Source organism: Corythoichthys intestinalis, chromosome 15, assembly GCF_030265065.1.
Source record: "Corythoichthys intestinalis isolate RoL2023-P3 chromosome 15, ASM3026506v1, whole genome shotgun sequence".
NCBI classification, from domain to species: Eukaryota; Metazoa; Chordata; class Actinopteri; order Syngnathiformes; family Syngnathidae; genus Corythoichthys; species Corythoichthys intestinalis.
The window spans coordinates 4,305,520-4,333,133 of NC_080409.1; the positions used below are offsets into that span (position 1 = coordinate 4,305,520).

The 27,614-nt window shown below is 41.0% G+C and overlaps 1 protein-coding gene across 4 annotated transcripts in view; it reads right to left on the minus strand.

Moving 5' to 3' along the window:
• syne3 (spectrin repeat containing, nuclear envelope family member 3) overlaps positions 1-27,614 on the minus strand; it is a 139,044-nt gene that overhangs the window by 94,870 nt on the left and 16,560 nt on the right. For all 4 annotated transcript variants that reach the window (XR_009067185.1, XM_057859868.1, XM_057859867.1 and 1 more), the window contains exons 5-7: positions 24,745-24,900; positions 15,537-15,893; positions 14,629-14,765 (exon numbers count right to left, since the gene is read on the minus strand). Coding sequence is in view for 3 of the 4 variants with exons in the window: in XM_057859868.1 (XP_057715851.1) it covers positions 14,629-14,765; positions 15,537-15,893; positions 24,745-24,900 (650 nt within the window). In the remaining variant the exon portion in view is untranslated. The remainder of the gene's footprint in view (positions 1-14,628; positions 14,766-15,536; positions 15,894-24,744; positions 24,901-27,614) is intronic.

Consider the following 27,614-nt stretch of genomic DNA (forward strand, 5'->3'; position numbering starts at 1 on the left):
TTGCATTGCTGCTTATGGAGGGTGATGCCATTGGCGTCCACGGACGTCCAAACTTCCCATTAATTTCCAATGGCGTTTCTTCATGTTTGTTCATTCTATTGATGCCAATGTATTTGGATTCCATTGACGCTTATGTAAGTTGATACCATTGACGTCCATGGACGTCCAAAATTTTTCCCATTCATTTTCAATGGGAATTTTTTTTTTTTCCCCAAATCAACAGAAAATGACTAGATATCAATAGGACGTGTCCCCCAAATGTCCCCGATTGCATTGCCTCTTATGGAGGGTGATGCCATTGACGTCCACGGACGTCCAAACTTCCCATTCATTTCCAATGGCATTTCTTCATGTTTGTTCATTCTATTGATGCCAATGTACTTGGTATCCATTGACGCTTATTTAAGTTGATACCATTGACGTCCATGGACGTCCAAATTTCCCATTCATTTCTAATGGCATTTAATTATGTTTTTTCATTTTATTGATGCCAATGTACTTGGATTCCATTGACGCCTATGTAAGTTGATACCATTGACGTCCATGGACGTCCAAAATTTTTCCCATTCATTTTCAATGGGAATTTATGGGACGTCGGCGTCATCCGCACGTTGGACTTCGTCGACTGGACGTCGGTGTCATCCGCATGTTGGACGTCGGCGACGTTTGCTAGTTGGACGTCATCACCGTCCGCTCATTGGACGTCGGCGCCGTCCGCTCGTTGGAAGTCGGCGCCGTCTTTATGTTGGATGTCGGCAGCGTCAGCACTTTGGACGTCGGCAGCGACAGCAATTAGGACGTCGGTGACGTCCGCTCGTTGGACGTCGCCAAACTTTGGACGTCGGCGTCGTCCACTCTTTTGACATCGTCACCATCCGCTCGTTGGACGTAAGACGGCGCATTCTGCACTTTTGACGTTTGCTTGTTGAACGTCGTCATTGTCCCACGTTGGACGTCGGCACCGTCCGCTCGATGGACGTCGGCAGCGTCAGCACTTTGGACGTCGGTGACGTCCGCTCGTTGGACGGCGCATTCTGCACTTTTGACGTTTGCTTGTTGAACGTCGTCACTGTTCCACGTGAGATGTCGGCACCGTCCTCTCGATGGACGTCGGCGTCATCTGCTCTTTTGACGTCTTGGACGTCGGCGTCGTCCACTCTTTTGACATCGTCACCATCCGCTCGTTGGACGTAAGATGGCGCATTCTGCACTTTTGACGTTTGCTTGTTGAACGTCGTCATTGTCCCACGTTGGACGTCGGCAGCGTCAGCACTTTGGACGTCGGTGACGTCCGCTCGTTGGACGTCGGCGCCGTCAGCAGTTTGGAAGTCGGTGATGTCCGCTCGTTGGACGGCGCATTCTGCACTTTGGACGTCGGTGACGTCCGCTCGTTAGACGGCGCATTCTGCACTTTTGACGTTTGCTTGTTGAACGTCGTCACTGTTCCACGTGAGATGTCGGCACCGTGCGCTCGATGGACGTCGGCGTCATCTGCTCTTTTGAGGTCTTGGACGTCGGTGACGTCCGCTCGTTGGACATCGTATTCTGCACTTTTGACTTTTGCTTGTTGAACGTTGTCACTGTCCCACATGGGATGTCGGCGTCATCTGCTCTTTTGACGTCGGCCTCTCACGCTAACTTTTGACGTCGGCGCCGTTTGCTCGTTGGACGTCGTCACCATCCGTTTGTTGATCGTCGGGGACGTCGGCGTCATCTGCTCTTTTGACGTCTTGGACATCGCATTCTGCACTTTTGACGTTTGCTTGTTGAACGTTGTCACTGTCCCACGTGGGATGTCGGCATCATCTGCTCTTTTGACGTCGGTGACGTCAGCCTCTCGCGCTAACTTTTGACGTCGCCGCCGTTTGCTCGTTGGACGTCGTCACCATCCATTCGTTGATCGTCGGCGCCGTCCTCTCGATGGACGTTGGCGTCATCCGCTCTTTTGACGTCGGCGACGTCCAATCCACTCTGAGGTATACGCATAAAGTAGGAAACTGACCGGGGATCGAACCACCATCCTCTCGTACCAAGGTCAGCGATATTAACACTGAGCTATCCATCTGCTAAATGCAGTGTTGTGTGATATGTATATAAAGTTATCATGTATGTGATACAGGCATTGACAAAAGCTAACTTGGTATTGACAGAGGTTCGATCCTACGACCTCCCGCATCAAAGTCATTTTCAATTGGAATTTTTTTTTTTTCCAAAAATCAAAAGAAAATGACTAGATATCAATAGGACGTGTCCCCCAAACTTCCCCAATTCCATTTACACTTATGGAGGGTGATGCCATTGACGTCCATGGACGTCCAAATTTCCCATTTATTTTTAATTATGTTTTTTCATTCTATTGATGCCAATGTACTTGGATTCCATTGTAAGTTGATACCATTGACGTCAATGGACGTCCAAAATTTTTCCCATTCATTTTCAATGGGAATTTTTTTTCCCCCCAAATCAACAAAAAAACGACCTGATATCAAAAGGACGTGTCCCCCAAACTAGTCCAATTCCATTGACGCTTATGAAGGGCGCCGCCATTGACGGCCATGTACGTCCAAATTTCCCATTCATTTCTAATGCCATTTAATTATGTTTTTTCATTCTATTGATGCAAATGTACTTGGATTCTATTGACGCTTATGTAAGTTGATACCATTGACGTCCATGGACGTCCAAAATTTTTCCCATTCATTTTCAATGGGAATTTTTTTTTTTTCCCCAAATCAACAGAAAATGACTAGATATCAATAGGACGTGTCCCCCAAATGTCCCCGATTGCATTGCTGCTTATGGAGGGTGATGCCATTGACGTTCATGGACGTCCAAACTTCCCATTCATTTCCAATGGCATTTCTTCATGTTTGTTCATTCTATTGATGCCAATGTACTTGGATTCCATTGACACTTATGTAAGTTGATACCATTGACGTCCATGGACGTCCAAAATTTTTCCCATTCATTTTCAATGGGAATTTTTTTTCCCCCCCAAATCAACAAAAAATGACTACATATCATTAGGACGTGTCCCCCAAATGTCCCCGATTGCATTGACGCTTATGGAGGGTGCTGCCATTGACGGACATGGACGTCCAATTCTCCCAATCTTTTCTCATGGCTTTTACTTTGTTTAGTGCCATTGACTGGCATTATGGTCCATTCTATTGATAGACCTGAGTGGGGCTAAGATCTGTATCTCCACAGAGGAAAGACCAAGGTGTGTAATTTCTCCCGAAATTGCAGTTTCTAGTTATTATTTATTATATCTTCATCTTATTCTCCGCGTTTTTTCGGCGCGCCGCGCAGCCCGAACCATACCACCGATCGGCACCGTTGAAGTATCGGCACGACCGGATTTTTTGCGCGACGCAGGGACTTTTTCAAAATCCCCCGAAAAATTTTCCGTTCGCCCGTAAACGGCAATTTTCCGGAAAAAAAAAAAAGTTAAAAAATGTATCTAGTCCTACAATTTTTGACCAAATCACATAATTTGGGTATCAAAAATTCCGGGACGATGAGGGGCATAAAAGTTGTATACAGAATTTGGCAAAAATTTACGGCTCCCCGGAAATTTGCCAAAAACTTTCCTATTCATTTTGAATGAAAAAAAAACGCACGCTGCACAGCCCGAACCGTTTGACCGATCGGCACCGTTCAAATATCGGCACGACCGGAATTTTCGCGCAACGATGGGAATTTTTCAAACGGACCCGAAACTTTTCCCTTCGCCCGTAAACGGCAATTTTCCGGAAAAAAAAAAAAGTTTCAAAATGTATCTAGTCCTACAATTTTTGACCAAATCACACAATTTGGGCATCAAAAATTCCGGGACGGTGAGGGGCATAAAAGTTGTATACAGAATTTGGAAAAAAATTACGCTTCCTCGGAAATTTGCCAAAAACTATCCCATTCATTTCAAATGGGAAAAGTCCCATTCACTTCCAATGGGATTTCCAATGGAATTTACATTGCATTGATGCCATTGACGGCCATGCATGTCGAATCTACTGATGCCAATGTACTTGGATTCAATTGACTATATGGATGTCGATGCCATTGACAGCCATGGACGTCCAAAATTTTTCCCATTCATTTTCAATGGGGAAAAAACAAAATTACCCCAAATCAACAGAAAATAACCAGATATCCATAGGACGTGTCCCCCAAACTTCCCCAATTCCATTGACGCTTATGAAGGGTGCCGCCATTGACTTACATGGACGTCCAAAATTTTTCCCATTCATTTTCAATGGGGAAAAAACTAAATTTCTCCAAATCAACAGAAAATGACCAGATATCAATAGGACGTATATCCCAAACGTCCCCAATTCCATTGACGCTTATGGGGGGTGCTGCCATTGACGTCCATAGACGTCCAAAATTTTACCCATTCATTTTCAATGGGAATTTTTTTTTTTTTCCCCAAATCAACAGAAAATGACTAGATATCAATAGGACCTGTCCCCCAAATGTCCCCGATTGCATTGCTGCTTATGGAGGGTGATGCCATTGACGTCCAGGGACGTCCAAACTTCCCATTCATTTCCAATGGCATTTCTTCATGTTTGTTCATTCTTTTGATGCCAATGTACTTGGATTCCATTGACGCTTATGTACGTTGATACCATTGACGTCCATGGACGTCCAAAATTTTTCCCATTCATTTTCAATGGGAATTTTTTTTTTTTTCCCCAAATCAACAGAAAATGACTAGATATCAATAGGACGTGTCCCCCAAATGTCCCCGATTCCATTAACAATTATGGAGGGTGATGCCATTGACGGACATGGACGTCCAATTCTCCCAATCTTTTCTAATGGCTTTAACTTTGTTTAGTGCCAATGACTGGCATTATGGTCCATTCTATTGATAGACCTGAGTGGGGCTAAGATTTGTATCTCCACAGAGGAAAGACCAAGGTGTGTAATTTCTCCCGAAATTGCAGTTTCTAGTTATTCATCTTATTCTCCGCGTTTTTTTGAGCCAACGCACAGCCCAAACCGTAGCACCGATCGGCACCGTTCAAGTATCGGCACGACCGGATTTTTCGTGTGACGATGGGAATTTTTCAAACCGCCACGAAAAATTTTCCGTTCGCCCGTAAACGGCAATTTTCCGAAAAATAAAAAAAGTTTAAAAATGTATCTAGTCCTACAATTTTTGACCAAATCACATAATTTGGGCATCAAAAATTCCGGGACGGTGAGGGGCATAAAAGTTGTATACAGAATTTGGCAAAAATTTACGGTTCCCCGGAAATTTGCCAAAAACTTTCCTATTCATTTTGAATGGAAAAAAAACGCGCGCTTCACAGCCCGAACCGTTAGACCGATCGGCACCGTTCAAGTATCGGCACGACCGGAATTTTCGCGTGACACAGGAAACTTTACAAATGGCCCCGAAAATTTTTCCGTTCGTCCGTAAACGGCAATTTTCCGTGAAAAAAAAAAAAGTTTCAAAATGTATCTAGTCCTACAATTTTTGACCAAATCACATAATTTGGGCATCAAAAATTCCGGGACGGTGAGGGGCATAAAAGTTGTATACAGAATTTGGAAAAAAATTACGCTTCCTCGGAAATTTGCCAAAAACTATCCCATTCATTTCGAATGGGAAAAGTCCCATTCACTTCCAATGGGATTTCCAATGGAATTTACATTGCATTGATGCCATTGACGGCCATGCATGTCGAATCTACTGATGCCAATGTACTTGGATTCAACTGACTATATAGATGTCGATGCCATTGACTGCCATGGACGTCCAAAATTTTTCCCATTCATTTTCAATGGGGAAAAAACAAAATTACCCCAAATCAACAGAAAATGACCAGATATCAATAGGACGTGTCCCCCAAACTTCCCCAATTCCATTGACGCTTATGAAGGGTGCCGCCATTGACTTACATGGACGTCCAAAATTTTTCCCATTCATTTTCAATGGGGAAAAAACTAAATTTCTCCAAATCAACAGAAAATGACCAGATATCAATAGGACGTATATCCCAAACGTCCCCAATTCCATTGACGCTTATGGGGGGTGCTGCCATTGACGTCCATGGACGTCCAAAATTTTTCCCATTCATTTTCAATGGGAATTTTTTTTTTTTTCCCAAATCAACAGAAAATGACTAGATATCAATAGGACCTGTCCCCCAAATGTCCCCGATTGCATTGCTGCTTATGGAGGGTGATGCCATTGACGTCCAGGGACGTCCAAACTTCCCATTCATTTCCAATGGCATTTCTTCATGTTTGTTCATTCTTTTGATGCCAATGTACTTGGATTCCATTGACGGTTATGTAAGTTGATACCATTGACGTCCATGGACGTCCAAAATTTTTCCCATTCATTTTCAATGGGAATTTTTTTTTTTTCCCAAATCAACAGAAAATGACTAGATATCATTAGGACGTGTCCCCCAAATGTCCCCGATTGCATTGCCGCTTATGGAGGGTGATGCCATTGACGTTCATGGACGTCCAAACTTCCCATTCATTTCCAATGGGGAAAAAACTAAATTTCTCCAAATCAACAGAAAATGACCAGATATCAATAGGACGTATATCCCAAACGTCCCCAATTCCATTGACGCTTATGGGGGGTGCTGCCATTGACGTCCATGGACGTCCAAAATTTTACCCATTCATTTTCAATGGGAATTTTTTTTTTTTTCCCCAAATCAACAGAAAATGACTACATATCAATAGGACCTGTCCCCCAAATGTCCCCGATTGCATTGCTGCTTTTGGAGGGTGATGCCATTGACGTCCAGGGACGTCCAAACTTCCCATTCATTTCCAATGGCATTTCTTCATGTTTGTTCATTCTTTTGATGCCAATGTACTTGGATTCCATTGACGCTTATGTAAGTTGATACCATTGACGTCCATGGACGTCCAAAATTTTTCCCATTCATTTTCAATGGGAAATTTTTTTTTTTCCCCAAATGAACAGAAAATGACTAGATATCATTAGGACGTGTCCCCCAAATGTCCCCGATTGCATTGCCGCTTATGGGGGGTGATGCCATTGACGTCCATGGACGTCCAAACTTCCCATTCATTTCCAATGGCATTTCTTCATGTTTGTTCATTCTATTGATGCCAATGTACTTGGATTCCATTGACGCTTATGTAAGTTGATACCATTGACGTCCATGGACGTCCAAAAATTTTCCCATTCATTTTCAATGGGATTTTTTTTTTTTCCCCAAAATCAACAGAAAATGACTAGATATCATTAGGACGTGTCCCCCAAACTTCCCCGATTCCATTAACAATTATGAAAGGTGCCGCCATTGACGTCCATGGACGTCCAAACTTCCCATTAAATCCCAATGGCATTTCTTCATGTTTGTTCATTCTATTGATGCCAATGTACTTGGATTCCATTGACGCTTATGTAAGTTGATACCATTGACGTCCATGGACGTCCAAAATTTTTCCCATTCATTTTCAATGGGAAATTTTTTTTTTCCCCAAAATCAACAGAAAATGACTAGATATCATTAGGACGTGTCCCCCAAATGTCCCCGATTGCATTGCCGCTTATGGAGGGTGATGCCATTGACGTTCATGGACGTCCAAACTTCCCATTAAATCCCAATGGCATTTCTTCATGTTTGTTCATTCTATTGATGCCAATGTACTTGGATTCCATTGACGCTTATGTAAGTTGATACCATTGACGTCCATGGACGTCCAAAATTTTTCCCATTCATTTTCAATGGGAAATTTTTTTTTTTCCCCAAATCAACAGAAAATGACTAGATATCAATAGGACGTGTCCCCCAAAAGTCCCCGATTGCACTGCCTCTTATGGAGGGTGATGCCATTGACGTCCACGGACGTCCAAACTTCCTTTTTATTTCCAATTGCATTTCTTCATGTTTGTTCATTCTATTGATGCCAATGTACTTGGATTCCATTGACGCTTATGTAAGTTGATACCATTGACGTCCATGGACGTCCAAAAAGTTTCCCATTCATTTTCAATGGGAATTTTTTTTTTCTCCCCCAAATCAACAGAAAATGACTAGATATCAATAGGACGTGTCCCCCAAATGTCCCCGATTGCATTGCCTCTTATGGAGGGTGATGCCATTGACGTCCACGGACGTCCAAACTTCCCATTCATTTCCAATGGCATTTCTTCATGTTTGTTCATTCTATTGATGCCAATGTACTTGGTACCCATTGACGCTTATGTAAGTTGATACCATTGACGTCCATGGACGTCCAAAATTTTTCCCATTCATTTTCAATGGGAATTTTTTTTTTCCCCCAAATCAACAAAAAATGACCAGATATCAATCGGACGTGTCCCCCAAACTTCTCCAAATCCATTGACGCTTATGAAGGGTGCCGCCATTGACGGCCATGGACGTCCAATTCTCCCAATCTTTTCTAATGGCTTTTACTTTGTTTAGTGCCATTGACTGGCATTATGGTCCATTCTATTGATAGACCTGAGTGGGGCTAAGATTTGTATCTCCACAGAGGAAAGACCAAGGTGTGTAATTTCTCCCGAAATTGCAGTTTCTAGTTATTATTATTATTCATCTTATTCTCCGCGTTTTTTTGAGCCAACGCACAGCCCAAACCGTAGCACCGATCGGCACCGTTCAAGTATCGGCACGACCGGATTTTTCGTGTGACGATGGGAATTTTTCAAACCGCCACGAAAAATTTTCCGTTCGCCCGTAAACGGCAATTTTCCGAAAAATAAAAAAAGTTTAAAAATGTATCTAGTCCTACAATTTTTGACCAAATCACATAATTTGGGCATCAAAAATTCCGGGACGGTGAGGGGCATAAAAGTTGTATACAGAATTTGGCAAAAATTTACGGTTCCCCGGAAATTTGCCAAAAACTTTCCTATTCATTTTGAATGGAAAAAAAACGCGCGCTTCACAGCCCGAACCGTTAGACCGATCGGCACCGTTCAAGTATCGGCACGACCGGAATTTTCGCGTGACACAGGAAACTTTACAAATGGCCCCGAAAATTTTTCCGTTCGTCCGTAAACGGCAATTTTCCGTGAAAAAAAAAAAAAGTTTCAAAATGTATCTAGTCCTACAATTTTTGACCAAATCACATAATTTGGGCATCAAAAATTCCGGGACGGTGAGGGGCATAAAAGTTGTATACAGAATTTGGAAAAAAATTACGCTTCCTCGGAAATTTGCCAAAAACTATCCCATTCATTTCGAATGGGAAAAGTCCCATTCACTTCCAATGGGATTTCCAATGGAATTTACATTGCATTGATGCCATTGACGGCCATGCATGTCGAATCTACTGATGCCAATGTACTTGGATTCAACTGACTATATAGATGTCGATGCCATTGACTGCCATGGACGTCCAAAATTTTTCCCATTCATTTTCAATGGGGAAAAAACAAAATTACCCCAAATCAACAGAAAATGACCAGATATCAATAGGACGTGTCCCCCAAACTTCCCCAATTCCATTGACGCTTATGAAGGGTGCCGCCATTGACTTACATGGACGTCCAAAATTTTTCCCATTCATTTTCAATGGGGAAAAAACTAAATTTCTCCAAATCAACAGAAAATGACCAGATATCAATAGGACGTATATCCCAAACGTCCCCAATTCCATTGACGCTTATGGGGGGTGCTGCCATTGACGTCCATGGACGTCCAAAATTTTACCCATTCATTTTCAATGGGAAATTTTTTTTTTTCCCCAAATCAACAGAAAATGACTAGATATCAATAGGACCTGTCCCCCAAATGTCCCCGATTGCATTGCTGCTTATGGAGGGTGATGCCATTGACGTCCAGGGACGTCCAAACTTCCCATTCATTTCCAATGGCATTTCTTCATGTTTGTTCATTCTTTTGATGCCAATGTACTTGGATTCCATTGACGGTTATGTAAGTTGATACCATTGACGTCCATGGACGTCCAAAATTTTTCCCATTCATTTTCAATGGGAATTTTTTTTTTTTCCCCAAATCAACAGAAAATGACTAGATATCATTAGGACGTGTCCCCCAAATGTCCCCGATTGCATTGCCGCTTATGGGGGGTGATGCCATTGACGTCCATGGACGTCCAAACTTCCCATTCATTTCCAAAGGCATTTCTTCATGTTTGTTCATTCTATTGATGCCAATGTACTTGGATTCCATTGACGCTTATGTAAGTTGATACCATTGACGTCCATGGACGTCCAAAATTTTTCCCATTCATTTTCAATGGGAATTTTTTTTTTTTCCCAAATCAACAGAAAATGACTAGATATCATTAGGACGTGTCCCCCAAATGTCCCCGATTGCATTGCCGCTTATGGAGGGTGATGCCATTGACGTTCATGGACGTCCAAACTTCCCATTCATTTCCAATGGCATTTCTTCATGTTTGTTCATTTTATTGATGCCAATGTACTTGGATTCCATTGACGCTTATGTAAGTTGATACCATTGACGTCCATGGACGTCCAAAATTTTTCCCATTCATTTTCAATGGGAATTTTTTTTTTTTCCCAAATCAACAGAAAATGACTAGATATCATTAGGACGTGTCCCCCAAACTTCCCCGATTCCATTAACAATTATGAAAGGTGCCGCCATTGACGTCCATGGACGTCCAATTCTCCCATTCATTTCTAACGGCTTTTACTTTGTTTTTTGCCAATGACTGGCATTATGATCCATTCTATTGATAGACCTGAGTGGGGCTAAGATCTGTATCTCCACAGAGGAAAGACCAAGGTGTGTAATTTCTCCCGAAATTGCAGTTTCTAGTTACATTTTATTTTTCTGTATCAAATGGTCAAAAATGTACCTTGAGTGTATTTTTTAGTTAGGTTGTTAATTTTTTTAAAAAAATTCAGGCAAATTGATGCACGTCAAGTCTTCTCTTTTACAAACAAAACAATGTTAATAAAGTTATACTTTATTATAAGTTGATCTATGTTACTTTTTTTCTTTATTAGAAAAAAAGGACACAATGTTAGGCAGATGCGTATTTATAATAGTAATTTTATAGACAAATGATACTACAGTGCTGCTCGAAAGTTTGTGAACCCCACAGCGATGGTCAGATTTTTTGTAAAAAAAACTAAAATAACCTTATTAAATGTTAAGTTATACCCAAATCCACAATACTGACATTCCAAATAATGGACTGAAACAAAAGAAATAGTTATATTGTCATTCTTTATTTAACAAAAGTGGTTGATTTAAGAAAAACTCAGATATCATGTGTGCAAAAGTATGTGAACCCCTTCAATTAATAGGATATTGCGCCTCCTTTTGCAGAGATTACCTCAACCAAACGGTTTCTGTAGTGACTAATCAGCCTCTCACATCTACTTTGGGGGATTTTTGCCCATTCTTCCTTGCAGAACGCAGTCAGTTGAGAGAGGTTTGATGGGCGTCTGGCATGAACTGCTCGCTTCAGGTCCCGCCACAGCATTTCAATGGGATTTAGGTCAGGACTTTGACTGGGCCAGTCCAGAACACGAATCTTCTTCTTTTTCAGCCATTCCTTGGTTGTATTGCTGGAATGCTTTGGATCATTATCATGTTGCATGATCCACCTTCTGCCAAGCTTTAACTTCAAAACAGATGGCGTCAGGTTATGTTCTAGGATTTGACAATATTCCTCAGAATTCATGATTCCCTGGACTATGTGGAGTTGTCCAGGTCCTGAGGATGAAAAGCAAGCCCAGATCTTGACATTCCCACCTCCATGCTTCACTGTTGGGAGAAGGTTCTTTTGGTGGTATGCAGTGTTGACTTTTCGCCAGACATGGCGGTTTTGGTTGTGACCAAACAGTTCAATTTTGCACCTACATCAGTTGATGAAAACTCTTTTTAATTTAGTCTCGACAACACAACTGTTAAAAAAACAAAAAAAAAACTACTGAATTGATTGATTAGGAAATCAGGTTGAAATAATAGAAAATTCCAAAATGTTGAGGGGGTTCACAAACTTTTGAGCAGCACTGTATTTACAGTGGCGGCAGAGAGTTTGGGGGGCGCGAAACATTTACGTCTTCCTTGGGGGGGGCGTGACAGAAAATAATTGAGAAGCACTGGTATAAATGCACCTGCTCTGTGATAGTCTCAGGGTTCTGTTTAAAGTGCAGAGAGCATTATGAAAACCAAGGAACACACCAGGCAGGTCCGAGATACTGTTGTGGAGAAGTTTAAAGCCGGATTTGGATACAAAAAGATTTCCCAAGCTTTAAACATCTCAAGGAGCACTGTGCAAGCCATCATATTGAAATGGAAGGAGCATCAGACCACTGCAAATCTACCAAGACCCGGCCATCCTTCCAAACTTTCTTCTCAAACAAGGAGAAAACTGATCAGAGATGCAGCCAAGAGGCCCATGATCACTCTGGATGAACTGCAGAGATCTACAGCTGAGGTGGGAGAGTCTGTCCATAGGACAACAATCAGTCGTACACAGCACAAATCTGGCCTTTATGGAAGAGTGGCAAGAAGAAAGCCATTTCTCAAAGATATCCATAAAAAGTCTCGTTTAAAGTTTGCCACAAGCCACCTGGGAGACACACCAAACATGTGGAAGAAGGTGCTCTGGTCAGATGAAACCAAAATTGAACTTTTTGGCCACAATGCAAAAAGATATGTTTGGCGTAAAAGCAACACAGCTCATCACCCTGAACACACCATCCCCACTGTCAAACATGGTGGTGGCAGCATCATGGTTTGGGCCTGCTTTTCTTCAGTAGGGACAGGGAAGATGGTTAAAATTGACGGGAAGATGGATGCAGCCAAATACAGGAACATTCTGGAAGAAAACCTGTTGGTATCTGCACAAGACCTGAGACTGGGACGGAGATTTATCTTCCAACAGGACAATGATCCAAAACATAAAGCCAATGGAATGGTTCAAAAATAAACGTATCCAGGTGTTAGAATGGCCAAGTCAAAGTCCAGACCTGAATCCAATCGAGAATCTGTGGAAAGAGCTGAAGACTGCTGTTCACAAACACTCTCCATCCAACCTCACTGAGCTCGAGCTGTTTTGCAAGGAAGAATGGGCAAGAATGTCAGTCTCTCGATGTGCAAAACTGATAGAAACATACCCCAAGCGACTTGCAGCTGTAATTGGAGCAAAAGGTGGCGCTACAAAGTATTAACGCAAGGGGGCCAAATAATATTGCACGCCCCACTTTTCAGTTTTTTATTTGTTAAAAAAGTTTAAATTATCCAATAAATTTTGTTCCACTTCACGATTGTGTCCCACTTGTTGATTCTTGACAAAAATATTAAAATTTTATATCTTTATGTATGAAGCCTGAAATGTGGCGAAAGGTTGCAAGGTTCAAGGGGGCCGAATACTTTTGCAAGGCACTGTATTTCCCGAACCTGAGCAATCTCCTAAACTAGCATAAAAGGTCCTAATGGCAGCCTTCCACTGGGAAATAAGTACCTGTTTCTCCATTTGTGTGACAATAATATCTACGAGCTAAGATGTATCTTTAGTAATAAAATTTCTGACATGAAAATAAAAATTTAATTTTTAATTAGCATGCTAATTAAATATTTTGGAACGTGAGCCTCACGCTTCCAGGTGCCCTTCAGTTCCGAAAGTATTTAGCTCTCACGTTCCGAGGAATAGAAATAAATAAATGGTTAAGGCAAGTGTTGTATTTTAATATAGAGATAAAGTTTTCAAAAATTGAACGAGGCGAGATGACAGCAGGAGACGCAGATCTAGAAGACGCACAGTCCAGGGAAGGCCATCTGCGGAACCCCACGATTCGATTACGATTCAGGATGCTACGATTCAATGATTGAACGATTATTACGGTATTATGATCACAGGCATGTTTGTAGCATCACCACTGTGTTTAATTCCGGTTTTACACCTTCTAACTACTAGCATCCTGCGCTGTGAGAAGACATTGGCGAGTTGGGAGTTGAGGAGCGCAGCGCGTCAAATGAGTGGAACTACCTGACACTGTTACGATGCAGGCTAACTGATATGAAAGGTCACACATTGTGAACATGTGATGGAAACTACTGCGTATTTTCATCTCGTTCTCGCCTCATTTGACAAAAACTGCCATTCGTCTGTTATGTTTTAGTCCCCCAAAGCATATTTTTAGCTCATTATCGTCCTGTTATCATTATGACAAAAGTGTTCATAGGCGAAATATTTTCGTTATTGTCATCGTTGACAAAAACAACACTGCAGTTGTCCCACTCACACAGGCCCACACATGCACAATGTAGGAACTCAAAGTCAGCGAATCAAAAATTAGTTATGATATTGTTAATTAATTGCTAAGAATAAGTTAACCGAAATCATTCCACATCCAAAAGAGAAGCCTATAAATCAGCGGTGGCCAAACCGGTTCTCAAGGGCCGCTTTGGGTCCTGGTTTTTGTTCCTACCGATCGAGCATAGACAGTTTAAACCAATGAAGTTTCAACTAAAACAAGCAGCACCTGACAACAATCAGCTGATTACACTTGTAAGACAACAGAATGGTAAGAGGATGCAGTCTGTTTTGTTGGAATGAAATCCAGCACCCACTGCGACCCTATGTGGATCAGTTTGGACACATGTGCTATAAATGAAGAAAGGCAAGCTATTGGACACATACCTCTGGTGTTCTTTGACAACGTCAAGGACATGATCAGAAATATGTCGAGAATCCTCTGAGAACCTGAAAAGCTCTTTGAGCTGCAATTTTAGGTGGTCCACTTGGGATTCCTCACCTATCAGAGTCTTCCTTACACGCTAAAAGACAAGCAAAATTACTGAGAACAAAAGACATACAGGTCTTCTAATAAAAACAGTTTATTGTTCATTATATTCCTTAACTATCGGATAAAAATTAAACTTTCATATATCTTAGATTCATTAACTTACGAAGGAGCGTTTTTAATAATAATAATTTAAAAAAAAGTCAATCTTCAAATAATTATGTTCAGTTATGAACATAATACTTGGTCAGGAATCCTTTGGCCAAAATTACTGCTTCAATGCGGCATGTCATGGGTGTAATCAGCCTGTGGCACTGCTGCATAGCTAACCCCTTTTTTAATGGTCGGACGAAATACGCTAATTTTTTGAAATAAGGATTTTTAATTTTACCTTTTTTCCAAAATCATCATTATCAAAACAATAAAAGGCTTGAACAACTTCAGTTGTATGTAATGAATCTAAAATGTACAAGTTAAAATTTTAACATTACATTATTGAAAATAATGAACTTGTAATAGATGTAAAAATATTTGGCCAAAACTGAAAACCAAACATTAGAAAACAGGGGCTGAAAACTGAAACCAATTTCACTGGTCAACAATATAATTTTGTGTTCGCATTTAATGTTCTTTTTAAAGTGCAGTGTTGACGCCAATGGATGAGCACGTCAAAATAAATGTTTTTGCACACATAAACACTTGTTTACCTCTCCTAAAAAAATTGCAACGCAACAAAACAGAGGACAAAAATATTTATATGATAATGTTTAATTGGTATTGACAATTGGGACTTTTTCAAACTCACCATGTAGTTTCTCCACTGGTCCACCTGCTCGTCAATGCTATCAGTGTCATCACCAACATTACAATCCTCCTTTAGTTCCAGGTTCAGCTCCTGGAGTCGTGATTGGAGGCGTCCGATATCTTGCTCCAGTCGCTTGCATCTTGTCGTGTATTCATTGTGTGTATAAAGGGTGGATTGCAGACCCTCCTCAACCTCAAATATGCCTTGCCTTAGTCTCTGCCAACCGAGCCTGAGCTCTTCAGCCTCGTCTACAACCACGTCTGCGCCAGCAGGAGAGGTCTTCGCTCTGACAGATTCAGCTACACTCTCTATATATTGCAGAGTTTTTTCTTCATTGCCTACAATGTCATCAAAGACCTGAAAGAGGTACAGATAAATATGATTTCGGTTGCCGAGTCAAGAAGGTTAGAATACAATTAGATTCAGGAAATTGTATACCAAAGATGGGAGACATGATTTGACCGAAGTCAGATTTGTAAAGCCTATTTTCGGACGTGCGATTTGATTGACGATTTATTTACAATCCACTTGCCTCCAAGTGAACTAAAGTATATAAATAGCGTACCACACGAGTGCTATTTTTAGTAGGGATGTCCTGATCCAGGTTTTTGCACTTCCGATCCGATACCGATATTGTTTTGCACTTCAGATCCGATACCGATACCGGCCTATCTGAGCATGTCTTAAAGTTTAAAGTTATTTAGCCTCCTTACTTAGTTGTCAGACTCGTGTTGAAAAGGGAATTAGTACTCTTGATAACAACTAGCCAGCTGAATTAGGTGAGTTTGAACAACACACAATGGTTGGTAACAAGAAAATGACCTGTTTATTCAGTGACAAACACAAAACATTCTAAATAACAAACAGAAATGGCATAGTCAGTCAGTAAAACGTGCAAATAATATTGTAAACTGTCAGTGGAGAACCCCACAAACTTCACAAGCTATTAGATGCTTTTAATGTTTCGTGCATAAGTTACAAAAATTGTATAAAAAGCCTCTCAGGTTTAAATAAACGACTATTTCAGTATCAAGTCAACATTTTAAAACAGTAAATGAAATACTCAAGTCCCCATTCTGTATCAGCATCTTTAAAGTACATTCAATTAATTTAATTTTGCGCATCAACTGTTACAGTTGTTAAAATTGCTCCTGTTATTCCATAATTTCCTTTCTGTCTACTTTTGACATGTGAAAGTTTTAAAACTGTTTTGAAGATAGATTCAAGTCAAGATTTTGCTGATTTAGGAGTATTTTAGATAAAAAGTTAATTAGGTTCGCTTGGAAGGTTCACTACAACAGCCTACAAGGGAAGTCTTCTGCTTTAAGATGGCGGCTGTTTACTAACGCACGTAGTTTTCAATGCATGTGTTGCCAACGGCGTCGAGTCTGTCATTGTGCATCTAGTTCTATATACATATGATATCTATTAGACAAGCATGATGCTTATGCTGCATTCCAAAGAAGTGGGAAGTCGGATTTATCCCACTCGGATGGTACCAGTTCCGACCTCAAAGCGTTCCAAGCAAATGTAAACAACAATGATGGCTGATCGCGACGAGGTGTTTTTTTATTTTGGCCATCCATAGACATTTTGACCTCCAGCGAACCTGCCTTCCTATAAGCGATCAAATAGTAGAGGAAAAACGACGGCTGCGTTATAGCCCACACTGTAAACTGCCTTTTTTAGTTACGTCCTTTGCTGATCGTCAATATAAAATCAGAGCACAAAAAAGATGATGTCGGACTTTTCCGGCCTCCAACTAGGAAAATATCATTGGAACGCCACTCGAACTGGGAGGTCCAAGTCGCGACGTCGGAGAAAAAATAACTACCCAGACTTCCAAGTTGTTTCAATCTGACATCACTGGACAAAATGGCGCTCAAGAAAACGTATTGAATGATAACACAATAATGAAGTAAATCAAGTTTATTTGAGACGCCATGTATTTTTTTCTCATACAGTGAATTATCTTTGTTGTTTACATTTGCTTGGAACGCTTTGAGGTCGGAACTGGTACCATCCGAGTGGGATAAATCCGACTTCCCACTTCTCTGGAATGCAGCATAAAAGTGTTGGATGGTGCATCTTTACTCACGAGAGATAATGGCTTGTCATCCAGAATGAATTCTTCGGCAATGACTCTTGTTATTCCCTGGGCTTTGGGACTGTCGAGTGCCAGTTTGTCAAGCATGGCAAAAGTTTCTGCCAGTGTGAGTTGCGTAGGACCTTTCTTTTTGTCTTCGGTTTTCTTAACATACTCCTTATATTGTTTGTGGTGGTATGTCGCTAAATGCTTAATTAGGTTGGTTGTATTAAAACTTCTTACAGCTTTACCACCACGCTTGACTTTATTGTGGCATATGTTGCACTCTGCCTCGTCTTTGTCGTACTTTAAAGTGAAATGAACCCACACAGCTGACATTTTTACCGATAAAGTCTCTCGGTAAATTGGGAGACGGTAATGTAAATGTAGTGTGTTGAAGGAGTGCCGTAAAATGCGGACCGGATTTTAAGGAAACCGAAGCAAAAACTGGAATGGATTATGTATATCGGTCCGCTGAAAAACCCGGACCGGATTTAAAAAAAAAAAAAAAAAAAAACTGGATCGGAAGTCTGGATCGGAATTTTTCCATGTCGGCCGATCAGATACCGATGCGCATTTTTTTGCCCATATCGGCGTCCAATCCGATCCAAATATCAGATCGGGACATCTCTAATTTTTAGACCGCAAGGCCGCGTGACATTAAGAGCGTAAACGGGAAGGGGGTCAAGATAGAAGCGCGTTTGAAGAAGACAAATGCTAGAACTGCTTATTCTCTACCGGTTAGCTATAAAAAAAATAAAATAAAAAAAAAAAGAACATGCCGGGTAAACACTGCTGCTATGGAACTTGTAAAGGCGATTCTAGACATTACAACCATCCACATATGAAGGATGTTTTCTTCATTGGTTTCCCGAAGCGAAAACCTCAGAGGGATAAATGTGAACGATAGATCAACTTGTGCAGATGTCCAAAAGACCTGTTTAACGCCAGCAAGGTGAAGCCATTCACCCTCATTTGTAGTAAACATTTTGTTGGGGGCTTTGTTCTTACAGATGGCAATCCTTATCCACTGCCTGTGACAGCCTGCCCCAAAATGTTAAGTCATTTTGATATTTTTATTTATTTTTTAGCTTGGCATTTTGCCGTGCTGCTTTTGTCTGACAATGAATGACTTGAAAAAAATTAAAATGGTATCTAACTCCCACTGTGATTCACTCTGTCGTGTGTTGCCAACAGTCCGATTGCCTCACACATCATTCATGATATTTATGAACAATCTTTTTTATTTAGTTGTTGAGAATTGGAAATCAAGAATTTGTTGTTGAGAACTAAGGCCTCACCTACAGTTACATGTTTGTGAAGTTATTATCAGTCGCAGTTAGCAGAGGTTTTGTGGAGTTTTGTAAAGAATTCTGGTTTATTGTTGCAGGTTGAACGTAATGACAGGCACAAGAGAAAAGCACCAACACCACGGCTATTCGCAAGCACTCCAGCGACAAAAAGAAGGAAACTAGTGGACTCTGCAAACACTGAACTTGACGCAGGAAACCTCTTGTTGGATCTCTAAATCAGGGGTCCCCAAACTATGGCCCGCGGGCCGAATACGGCCCACCTCCACATTTGGTCCGGCCCCCTGAACAGTACCAGAGAGCATTTTGATTCCCCCCCCCCCCCCCCCCCCCCAATAGTGTTATTTATTTCCTGGCTTTTTTTCTGTGAAGAACCCTGAGAGGGTTACTTGGTTATTATCTATTTAATTAATAGTGTTATTGTAGGAAAGCCCCATCGCAAGTTTGTGCTTTAGTTTAATTGTTACTACGCTGGCCCCTTAAGAAAAGCGGCGCGCCCACGAGTCACATCGGCTAGGCTCATACTACAGGTCTTAATACACAACTCCGATTTTTTGTCATATCTGTTTTTTTGGCGTGCCCGTTCAGACTGCCTTTGTCCATTGAGACCATTCAAGTATTACGCATGCGCACGAATTCGCAGTCCGACACACGCTGAGCAAGACGAACCGCATGCGCAGAAGCATCAAAACAAATGACCACACATGTTGGCTGTCATCCGTCATTCCAGGGATATCATATTTTGCTTTTTAAAAAGAGGACACAAATAACAGATATATTCAAAGTATATGGATCGATAGCGTGCACGCACTGTCCATGCATGTCACACACACATACGGGCAGTTTGCCCCGACTCTCAGCCGTGTAAGCAATGTTGAAAAATTTGCTTATATGGAGCAGACAGAAAACCGATCATTCTCAGGCTTATCCTCAACCCATTTTTATTTTTCCTATAACTGTTGTCAAGTCCGACCCTTCCTAAAAAGCCGTGTTCAAGGCAAGCTAGGCACTAATAACGCACAGCTGCACCGCTACCGTAATGTCTCTCTTGCTTTTTGATGACGTAATTGCTGCATGCATTCCGATTTGAGAGACTGGACAGTACAGACCGCCGCGACAGTCTAAAAAAATGTGGCCCAAATCGGATTTGAACCACACACGAAAGTGACCCAGATCGGATTCTAAATGGTCCAGTTCTATGCGACTTGTCATGTTCAGACCGTCAAGTTAATGCTTCACTCGTGTCGGAAAAACACGAAAAAAATCGGATTCGTGCATTAAGACCTGTAGTATGAACGTAGCCTTTCTCTCCTCCCTTCATTGGCGCACACGAGTTACTGTCTCTCCTTCCTTCACTGCCGGTGTACTCGAGTCACTTTTTCCTCCTTTCACTGCCTGTGGTTCGTTCCTCAAGCTGCCGTCCTGTTTAGTGGTAATCCAAGTGTTGTGTGTAAATGAGAGAGGTGACTATATTGCAGAAGTGTGCCTTGGCAGTGCATAAACACGTTTGGGAGATGAGTTACCTGCTTAGGGTCCCTTGTATTCGTTAGCCGCTAACGCTAATCGCTAATGCTAATTGTTGGCCCCTTTTGCTACATGGTGAAGGCTGAATTTTGTTTATTGCCAATTCACTATCTAAATTGTTAGTTATGTTCCTGCTTAATGTGTATGCTCATTATTGTGAATGATTAGCATTGTATGCATTATATAAGCAGCATATTTCATTCATATTTAATGTTGTTCCTGTTAATTTAGATATGTTTATAATACAGTATATGTTTATAGGTTTTATATATTATATTACTGACCTGTTATATGGTTATCTTGTATTCACAGAAACCACAATACAACAAAATAAATCTCTGCGTCGCTGGTATAGACCCTACTCACATGACGTCACAACCACGCCTCCGCGCCATATTGTCCGTCTACTCGTCGTGTTGATGCATTACCGCTACGTAAATTCCTCCTATTATGGCGTGTTTTTCTGCTCGTTAACATTAATAATCAAAATGGTAAAGGCGTGTGTGGCGGTTGGTTGCAATAACAGAGAAAATAGACGGAGAGACTTGAAGTTCTACCGTATTCCGAGAGACCCGGGGAGGAGAGCGAGATGTACTGCTGCCGAGAAAACTGGGCTCCAAACGATTACCACAGATTATGTAGTAGTCATTTTATATCTGGTAAGATGCATTTAATATATATTTAGAGGGGTTTGGGCTGACAACCACAATTAAGATCATTGCGAGGCTAATTGCCGACAACATACAGTTTCACATTCAAGATGCTTATTTCTTCCACCATCATTACATTTTGAATAACATTTAGCTGGTACCAAGTGAAAGAAGCTGGCCTCATCTACGGATCATCAGTTAAACAGGTGTGTCCAAACCTTTTGCAAAGGGGGCCAGATTTGGTGTGGTAAAAATGCGGGGGGCTACCTTGGCTGATTTACATAGAACAATATATTTAAACAAATTTTAGCAAGCCCTTCTGTGTGTCACATTTGCTTTATTTTTTTTAATTCATAATTTCAACAGTCTCGTCTTTGTGGCGTTCTCTTTCGACACTCGGACTTAGGGATGGGAATTGATAGGATTTTTACAATTCCGATTCCATTATCGATATTGCTTAACGATTCGATTCTTTATCGATTCTCTTATCGATTCTAATTTGGGAAAAAAGAAGAACAAACGTTTTGATTGGCATCGAGTTTGTTTAATCAGAACTCACAACCTTACAAACTCACAACGAAATCAAAAGAGGCCCAAAGCCTCAATGTTAACTGTGGCAATAAGTGGCAAATACACAAGAATGTGTAACATTTTACTGAAACATTTATCTAATAGAAATAAAAAATATTGGTATATATTGGCAGATAGGTTGTTGTTCTGCCTTTGGCAATATGTGTTAAAGCAGGGGTCCCCAAACTTTTTCCTGTGAGGGCCACATAACTTTTCCCTTCTCTGATGAGGGGCCGGGGTCAGTTTGTAACAGAAAAAGTGTGACGATTGCAGAAGTGCATAAATGTAAAAAATTATTGTTTTTCAGAAAGCCACAATCAAATAACCCTTTCTGGATTCTTCACGGAATGAAAGTAAATAAAATAAAAATAATAATATAATAATAATAATTAATAATAAAAACACTATCAATTAAATAGACAATAACCAAATAACCCTCTCTGAATTCTTCAAGGAAAAAGGCCAGGAAATAAATAACACAATTGAGAAAAAAAAAAAAATTCAAAATGGCCGGACCAAATGTGGAGGCGGGCCGTATTTGGGCCGCGGGCCGCAGTTTGGGCACCCGAAGAAATGCCGCATCCAAGCGAGTGAGCGAGCGAAGTGAGAGAGGGAAACACTTCTACGAGCCTACGTTCTTTGTTAATGTTAATATCTACAGAGGCAACGCCTGTATGTACCATCTTTTGTGTTGTTGTTGTTGTGTTTCCACTCGCGATCGGACACTTAAATCCAGTTGTGTAGTGGTTTGAACGATGTGCTAATGCTAGCGAACGAATGCTAACCATACTGTTATTAGCAGCTAATCATCGCTGATTTACGTTGATGCAAACCTGTTTGTTATTGGGGACGAAATTGATTTGTTTCATTTCTATTCTTAGTTTCACTCTTCAAGTGATGGTTGAATAAAGTCAGCAAATTATACCAACGTCTTCTACATCGTCATTTGGGAGTTTAGCTAGCTGTATAGCCAGAACTGAGCCAGTCGCTTTGTTGTAATTTTTCCTCGTGAAGTGAAGACACACTTTCGAGCGTTTGAACCTACGTGCTGTCATTGTTATGTTTATGGCTGCAATGCTCGTGCTTACCCGTCATAACCTTTCATTTTCACACTCTTTCCTGGTGAAGTGTAGTCAAACTTTGGAGCGAGTGGTTCTTGGCGCCATGCTAGTTTGATGCGTCTGGACAACAACACACGTCACGACGCAATACGCGTCTTTAGGAATCGTTAAAGGGATCGTTAAGGCTTTTTCATTGTGATGTCGAGGCCTCGAAACACTCGGAACCGGTTCCGAATTGGAATCGGATTTCGATTCCCATCCCTACTCGGACTCTTGCGAAATACTGCTGCTGTGAAAAAAAAAACCTAGCTTCAAGTTGCTATAATTTCTCGCTGCATATCTTCCCTGTAATGTTGTCGTACATGTCAGCGTGTCTTGTTCAGTAATATTGCGTCACATCGAACTCTTTGAAAACAGCGACTGTCTCTTTGCAAATGAGGCAGACACAGTTGTTGCGTGTTTTATTGAAGAAATAGTCCAATATCCACCTATACTTGAAGCGTCGGCCATTGCAGTCAACTTTTTTTTTCAGTAATCAGGTTGTGCGCATTCACGTGGGAGCGAGCGAGCAAACAAGGTGTGTTTACGCCCTCGGACAGCAACGGTTGCTGCATAAATGTAAAGGTTGTTATTAAAACACGGAACCACTGCGAATTCATGTGAGGTAAGATTTTTTTCTTTTAATCAACGCATTACTTTTACTGGCCCCATGGGAGCACTCTGGTGGCCTGACGGTTTTAAAAGTACATCCGGGCAATTTATATTGTCGACCTCTGCCAGGCAAGTGGGCAGAGTTCTAGCAGTGATAAAGTCGCTCTCGGCCGGATTAAACAGCAACTGGCGGAGGGGGTGTGGAAGTCTCGGAAAGAAAATGTTACAAAAGGTGCAAGTGATCATGCTATAAACGTATTGTGTACGGATGCAAAAATACTCGGTTTTATATTGAACCGTTCCATACGCCCTCTTCGATTCAATACGCAGACTTTCGATCCCATTGAAAAAGCTCCTAAAATGTATTTTCTGAACTTTTTGGGTAGTCTTGTAAATAATAGCCTTGTAAATAAAGCTATGAGAAGGCTCCTCCCTGTTAGCAGCCCCTCCCTCCACTCCTCCCCCAAACTGCCTGAAGTGCGGGAGCCTTGGCGCACGAGGACCATTGCTCGTGAGTAAACACAGAGGCGGCTTGCTGGTTTCAACGTCGTACAGATCCGTTGTGCGGCAGCATTTAAGGTTTGTGATACACTATCCCCACTCGTAGATGTTTAACAGACACTGTCTTTACGGATTTGTACAACAATGTCCGCTAATATATTGTTACCGACTTGGCTGCTACGGATAGCCTCAGTTTGACACCAGACAGCTTAAATACAGAGTGCTAACTCACGGTTACATGATAAACAATTAGTGGCAAATTAAGAGCGCTGTACTTCAAACTCGTCCTGTTAATGAAAGTCGATTGTCAAATGCTGGTGTTGTGCAGTAATGAGAAGACGTGATCTCTGTGGCGTTAACTTTTTTTAAAGCCCAACAACACTCTTGTGCACACACTAGATATCATCAGCTAGCAACCTAGATGTGCTACGTTAGATCTCATGCCAAATGCATGTTTATATGATGGCATTGTTATTTTTGCTTGTGAGCAGAATAAAAAAAACATAAAAAAAATAAATGACACCTATATTTTTTTTTCCCGGAGCATTAAATGTATTGAATAGAACTGAAAATTGTGTCCTTCGTATCGAAAATCGTACCGAACCGTGACTTGTATCATTGCATCCTTAGTATTGTGCATTTAAATTCTAATTTCTATACTGTTCATGCAATTAAACTCCAATACTCACGCACGGGCTCAAATGCACCACACTGTGTTTTTTTGTTTTTACATTGACCATGAATCTAGAATAAAATTTGAACAGAATTGTTTTGAATTGAATTAGAATTATTAGAATTTCTAAACCCCATGGAGCATTGTAGTGTTTCTGCAAATAGATACCATTTCAGTCTTACTTGTAAGGCCTGTAGCTTGTTTTCTGTTGTGTCTTCCTTTTCCATAAGGTCTGTAAGCTCTTTGGTTTTTGACAGCAGCCATGACTGAAATCTCTGAACACTGCCCTGGTATGTCTGGTGCTCCTCAGCTATCTCCTGAAGCAGCGACAGACGTTCCTAGAATGGTGAAGGACATACTTTAAGGGTGCTATGAAATACCACAGCAGGTGACTTTAAAAAGATAGCACACCATATTTTGGACACAAATCTATCCAGGTGACAGACAACGCTTATGGGCTAGACACATGGGAGGCGACGTCGCTCACGTTCAATACATTTTCTATGGCACGCGAAGTCTTGCGGAGAAGCAACACGCGATGTTCGTGCGCGTGAAATTTCACACTCGTGCATGTAGAAAGAAAATATTAAATGGTTCTATTTCTGTCACTATCAGTGATGTCACAGATTACTTGAAAAAGTCATTTAATTACTAATTACTCCTCAAAAAAGTAATCTAGTTACTTTACTGATTATTATCAAAGTAACTAAATTACTTTAAAAGTAATTTGTCAGTTACTTTTCCCAATTTTTCTCCCTTTGCTGCCTCAACAGAAAAATGTCATCGCATGTAATTGAATTTTTCAGATAAGGCTTTATCTTCGAGTTAGCAGGGGTTTAATGGAGTTGATTTCAACCACCATTGACTTGCGCTAGCTCAGCCACTCCGGAGCCCTGAAACTAACAAATAACTGACAAACTGCACAGAATTTGTTCAAAACAACTCCAACGACTAATTAAACCCCCATTAACTCGAAGATTAAGCCTAATGTTAAAAAATTCTGAACTCCCCCTTTAAAATAAAGACCTAGCCATTAAAATGCTGTCTATAAAAGTTGTAAAGCAATAAGACAAACAACAAAAACAAATGAAATGAACAAGAATCCTAAAAAGTATTTCATAATGCATTCAGTATGGGCCAAAAGTTTGGAGACACCTCAAGGGTGGATACTTAGATATGTCCAAAGTCCGGCCCGGGGGCCAAATGCGGCCCGTGGTCAAATTTCATCCGGCTCCAAGCCTCTGTCATAAAATCAATTAACGTCTGGCCCACACACAGACTTAATAAATTGGTCAGCAGCACTGCAACCAGCATATGAAGTAGCTTACACACGAAATGCTGCTACTCATTTACCCACTAAAAGGCAGCAGCACTTTAACCCTTTATTGCCAAATGTATGACATTTGATACACCTAAAATTTCATGATTTTGAGACTAATTTGGAATTTTGACATTTCTTTTCGACAAAAAAAATGATGGATGTAAGTCTACACATGCATCAGCAGGTTCCATGAGAAAAAAACATGATTTAGCATGGGTTATAGATATTAGAGCGCTTATTACACATATTCATTTTGACTTTTCTTTTTACAAATTTGAAAAATAGGTTTCATTTTGGGATTCTCTGATAATTGCTTAATGTTGCAGGTATTTATGGGCTAAGCAACATTTCTCCGTGTGACCAATTACTTCCATTTCCTAAAATGGAGAGTCAAAAAAAAAAAAGAAAGTTGACTGACGGCCGACGCTTCAAGGATAGGTGGAAATTGGACTATATCTTCACTAAAATACGCAACAACAGTGTCTTGCCTCATTTGCAAAGAGGTGATATTACCAAACAAGACACGCTGACATGTACGACAAGATTACAGGGAAGATACGCAGCGAGAAATTGAAGCAACTTCAAGCTAGTTTAATTTCACAGCAGAAGTATTTCGCAAGAGCCCGAGAGTCGAAAGAGAACACCACATAGGCTCGTTGTGAGATTGTTGAAATTATTCATTTAAAAAAATAATAAAGCAAATGTGAAACACTGAATGGCTTGCTAAATTTTGCCTAAATATATTGTTCTACGTAAAAAGGACGTGAGCCAAGGTCGGCCCCCAACATTTTTACCACGCCAAATCTGGCCCGCTTTGTAAAAAGTTTGGACACCCCTGATGTACAATATACAGGGTGACCCAAAAAAAAGTTTACACCGCCATAATACAACTTAAATGCCATGTTTATTCAGCTTAGAATTAGAATTTAATCAGAAATTATACATTATTGTAAAGAACATGTACAGTACACTCTATTTTTCAATGTGTCCTCCCGTAAGTGTCACAACAGCCTCCAGGCGCCTACGGAAAGCTTGACAGGTCTTCTTTATGTAGGATGCTGTCATCTTTTCCCAAGATCTAACAATGGACCTCTCCAAGGCTGCCACAGAAGTTTGTGGCTTCTCACAGGCACTGCCCTCCACAGTTGCCCATATGCTATAATCCAGGGGATTGAGATCTGGACTCTGGGGTGGCCACATATCACCTTGTCAATCAACGTTTTGGTCCGCACAGATCGGTACTTCCAGACCCAGGTTTTCGTGAGGCTGTTCCAGTATCTTTCAGATTCTTTTTAACTTTGTAGACTGCACATCTGGATATTCTCAGATTTGCTGCAATCTCAGTAGGTGTCAGACCGGCACGCAGCAATTCAGGTACAGCTAAAGTTTTCTTCATTTTCAGCAGAAGCACAGGAATTGTAGAGACGAGAGATTACCAGCTGCATTGAGTGACCTTAATGAATCACTTAAGCATGACAACCTATTTAGATATGTTTCAATGGCTTTTAAACAAGCAGTCAACTGAGTGTAAACTTTTTTTTTGGGTCACCCTGTAAAACTTGTTTTCAAGAACATAATTCCTCATGTTCATTCATAGTTTTAATATTTTCACTGAGAATTTACAATGGTAGTGAAAATATATAAACAGCACAAATGATGAGGCGTGTCCAAACTTTTGACTCACTCTTTTGTCACCCCCCCCCCCAACACACACACACACACACACACACA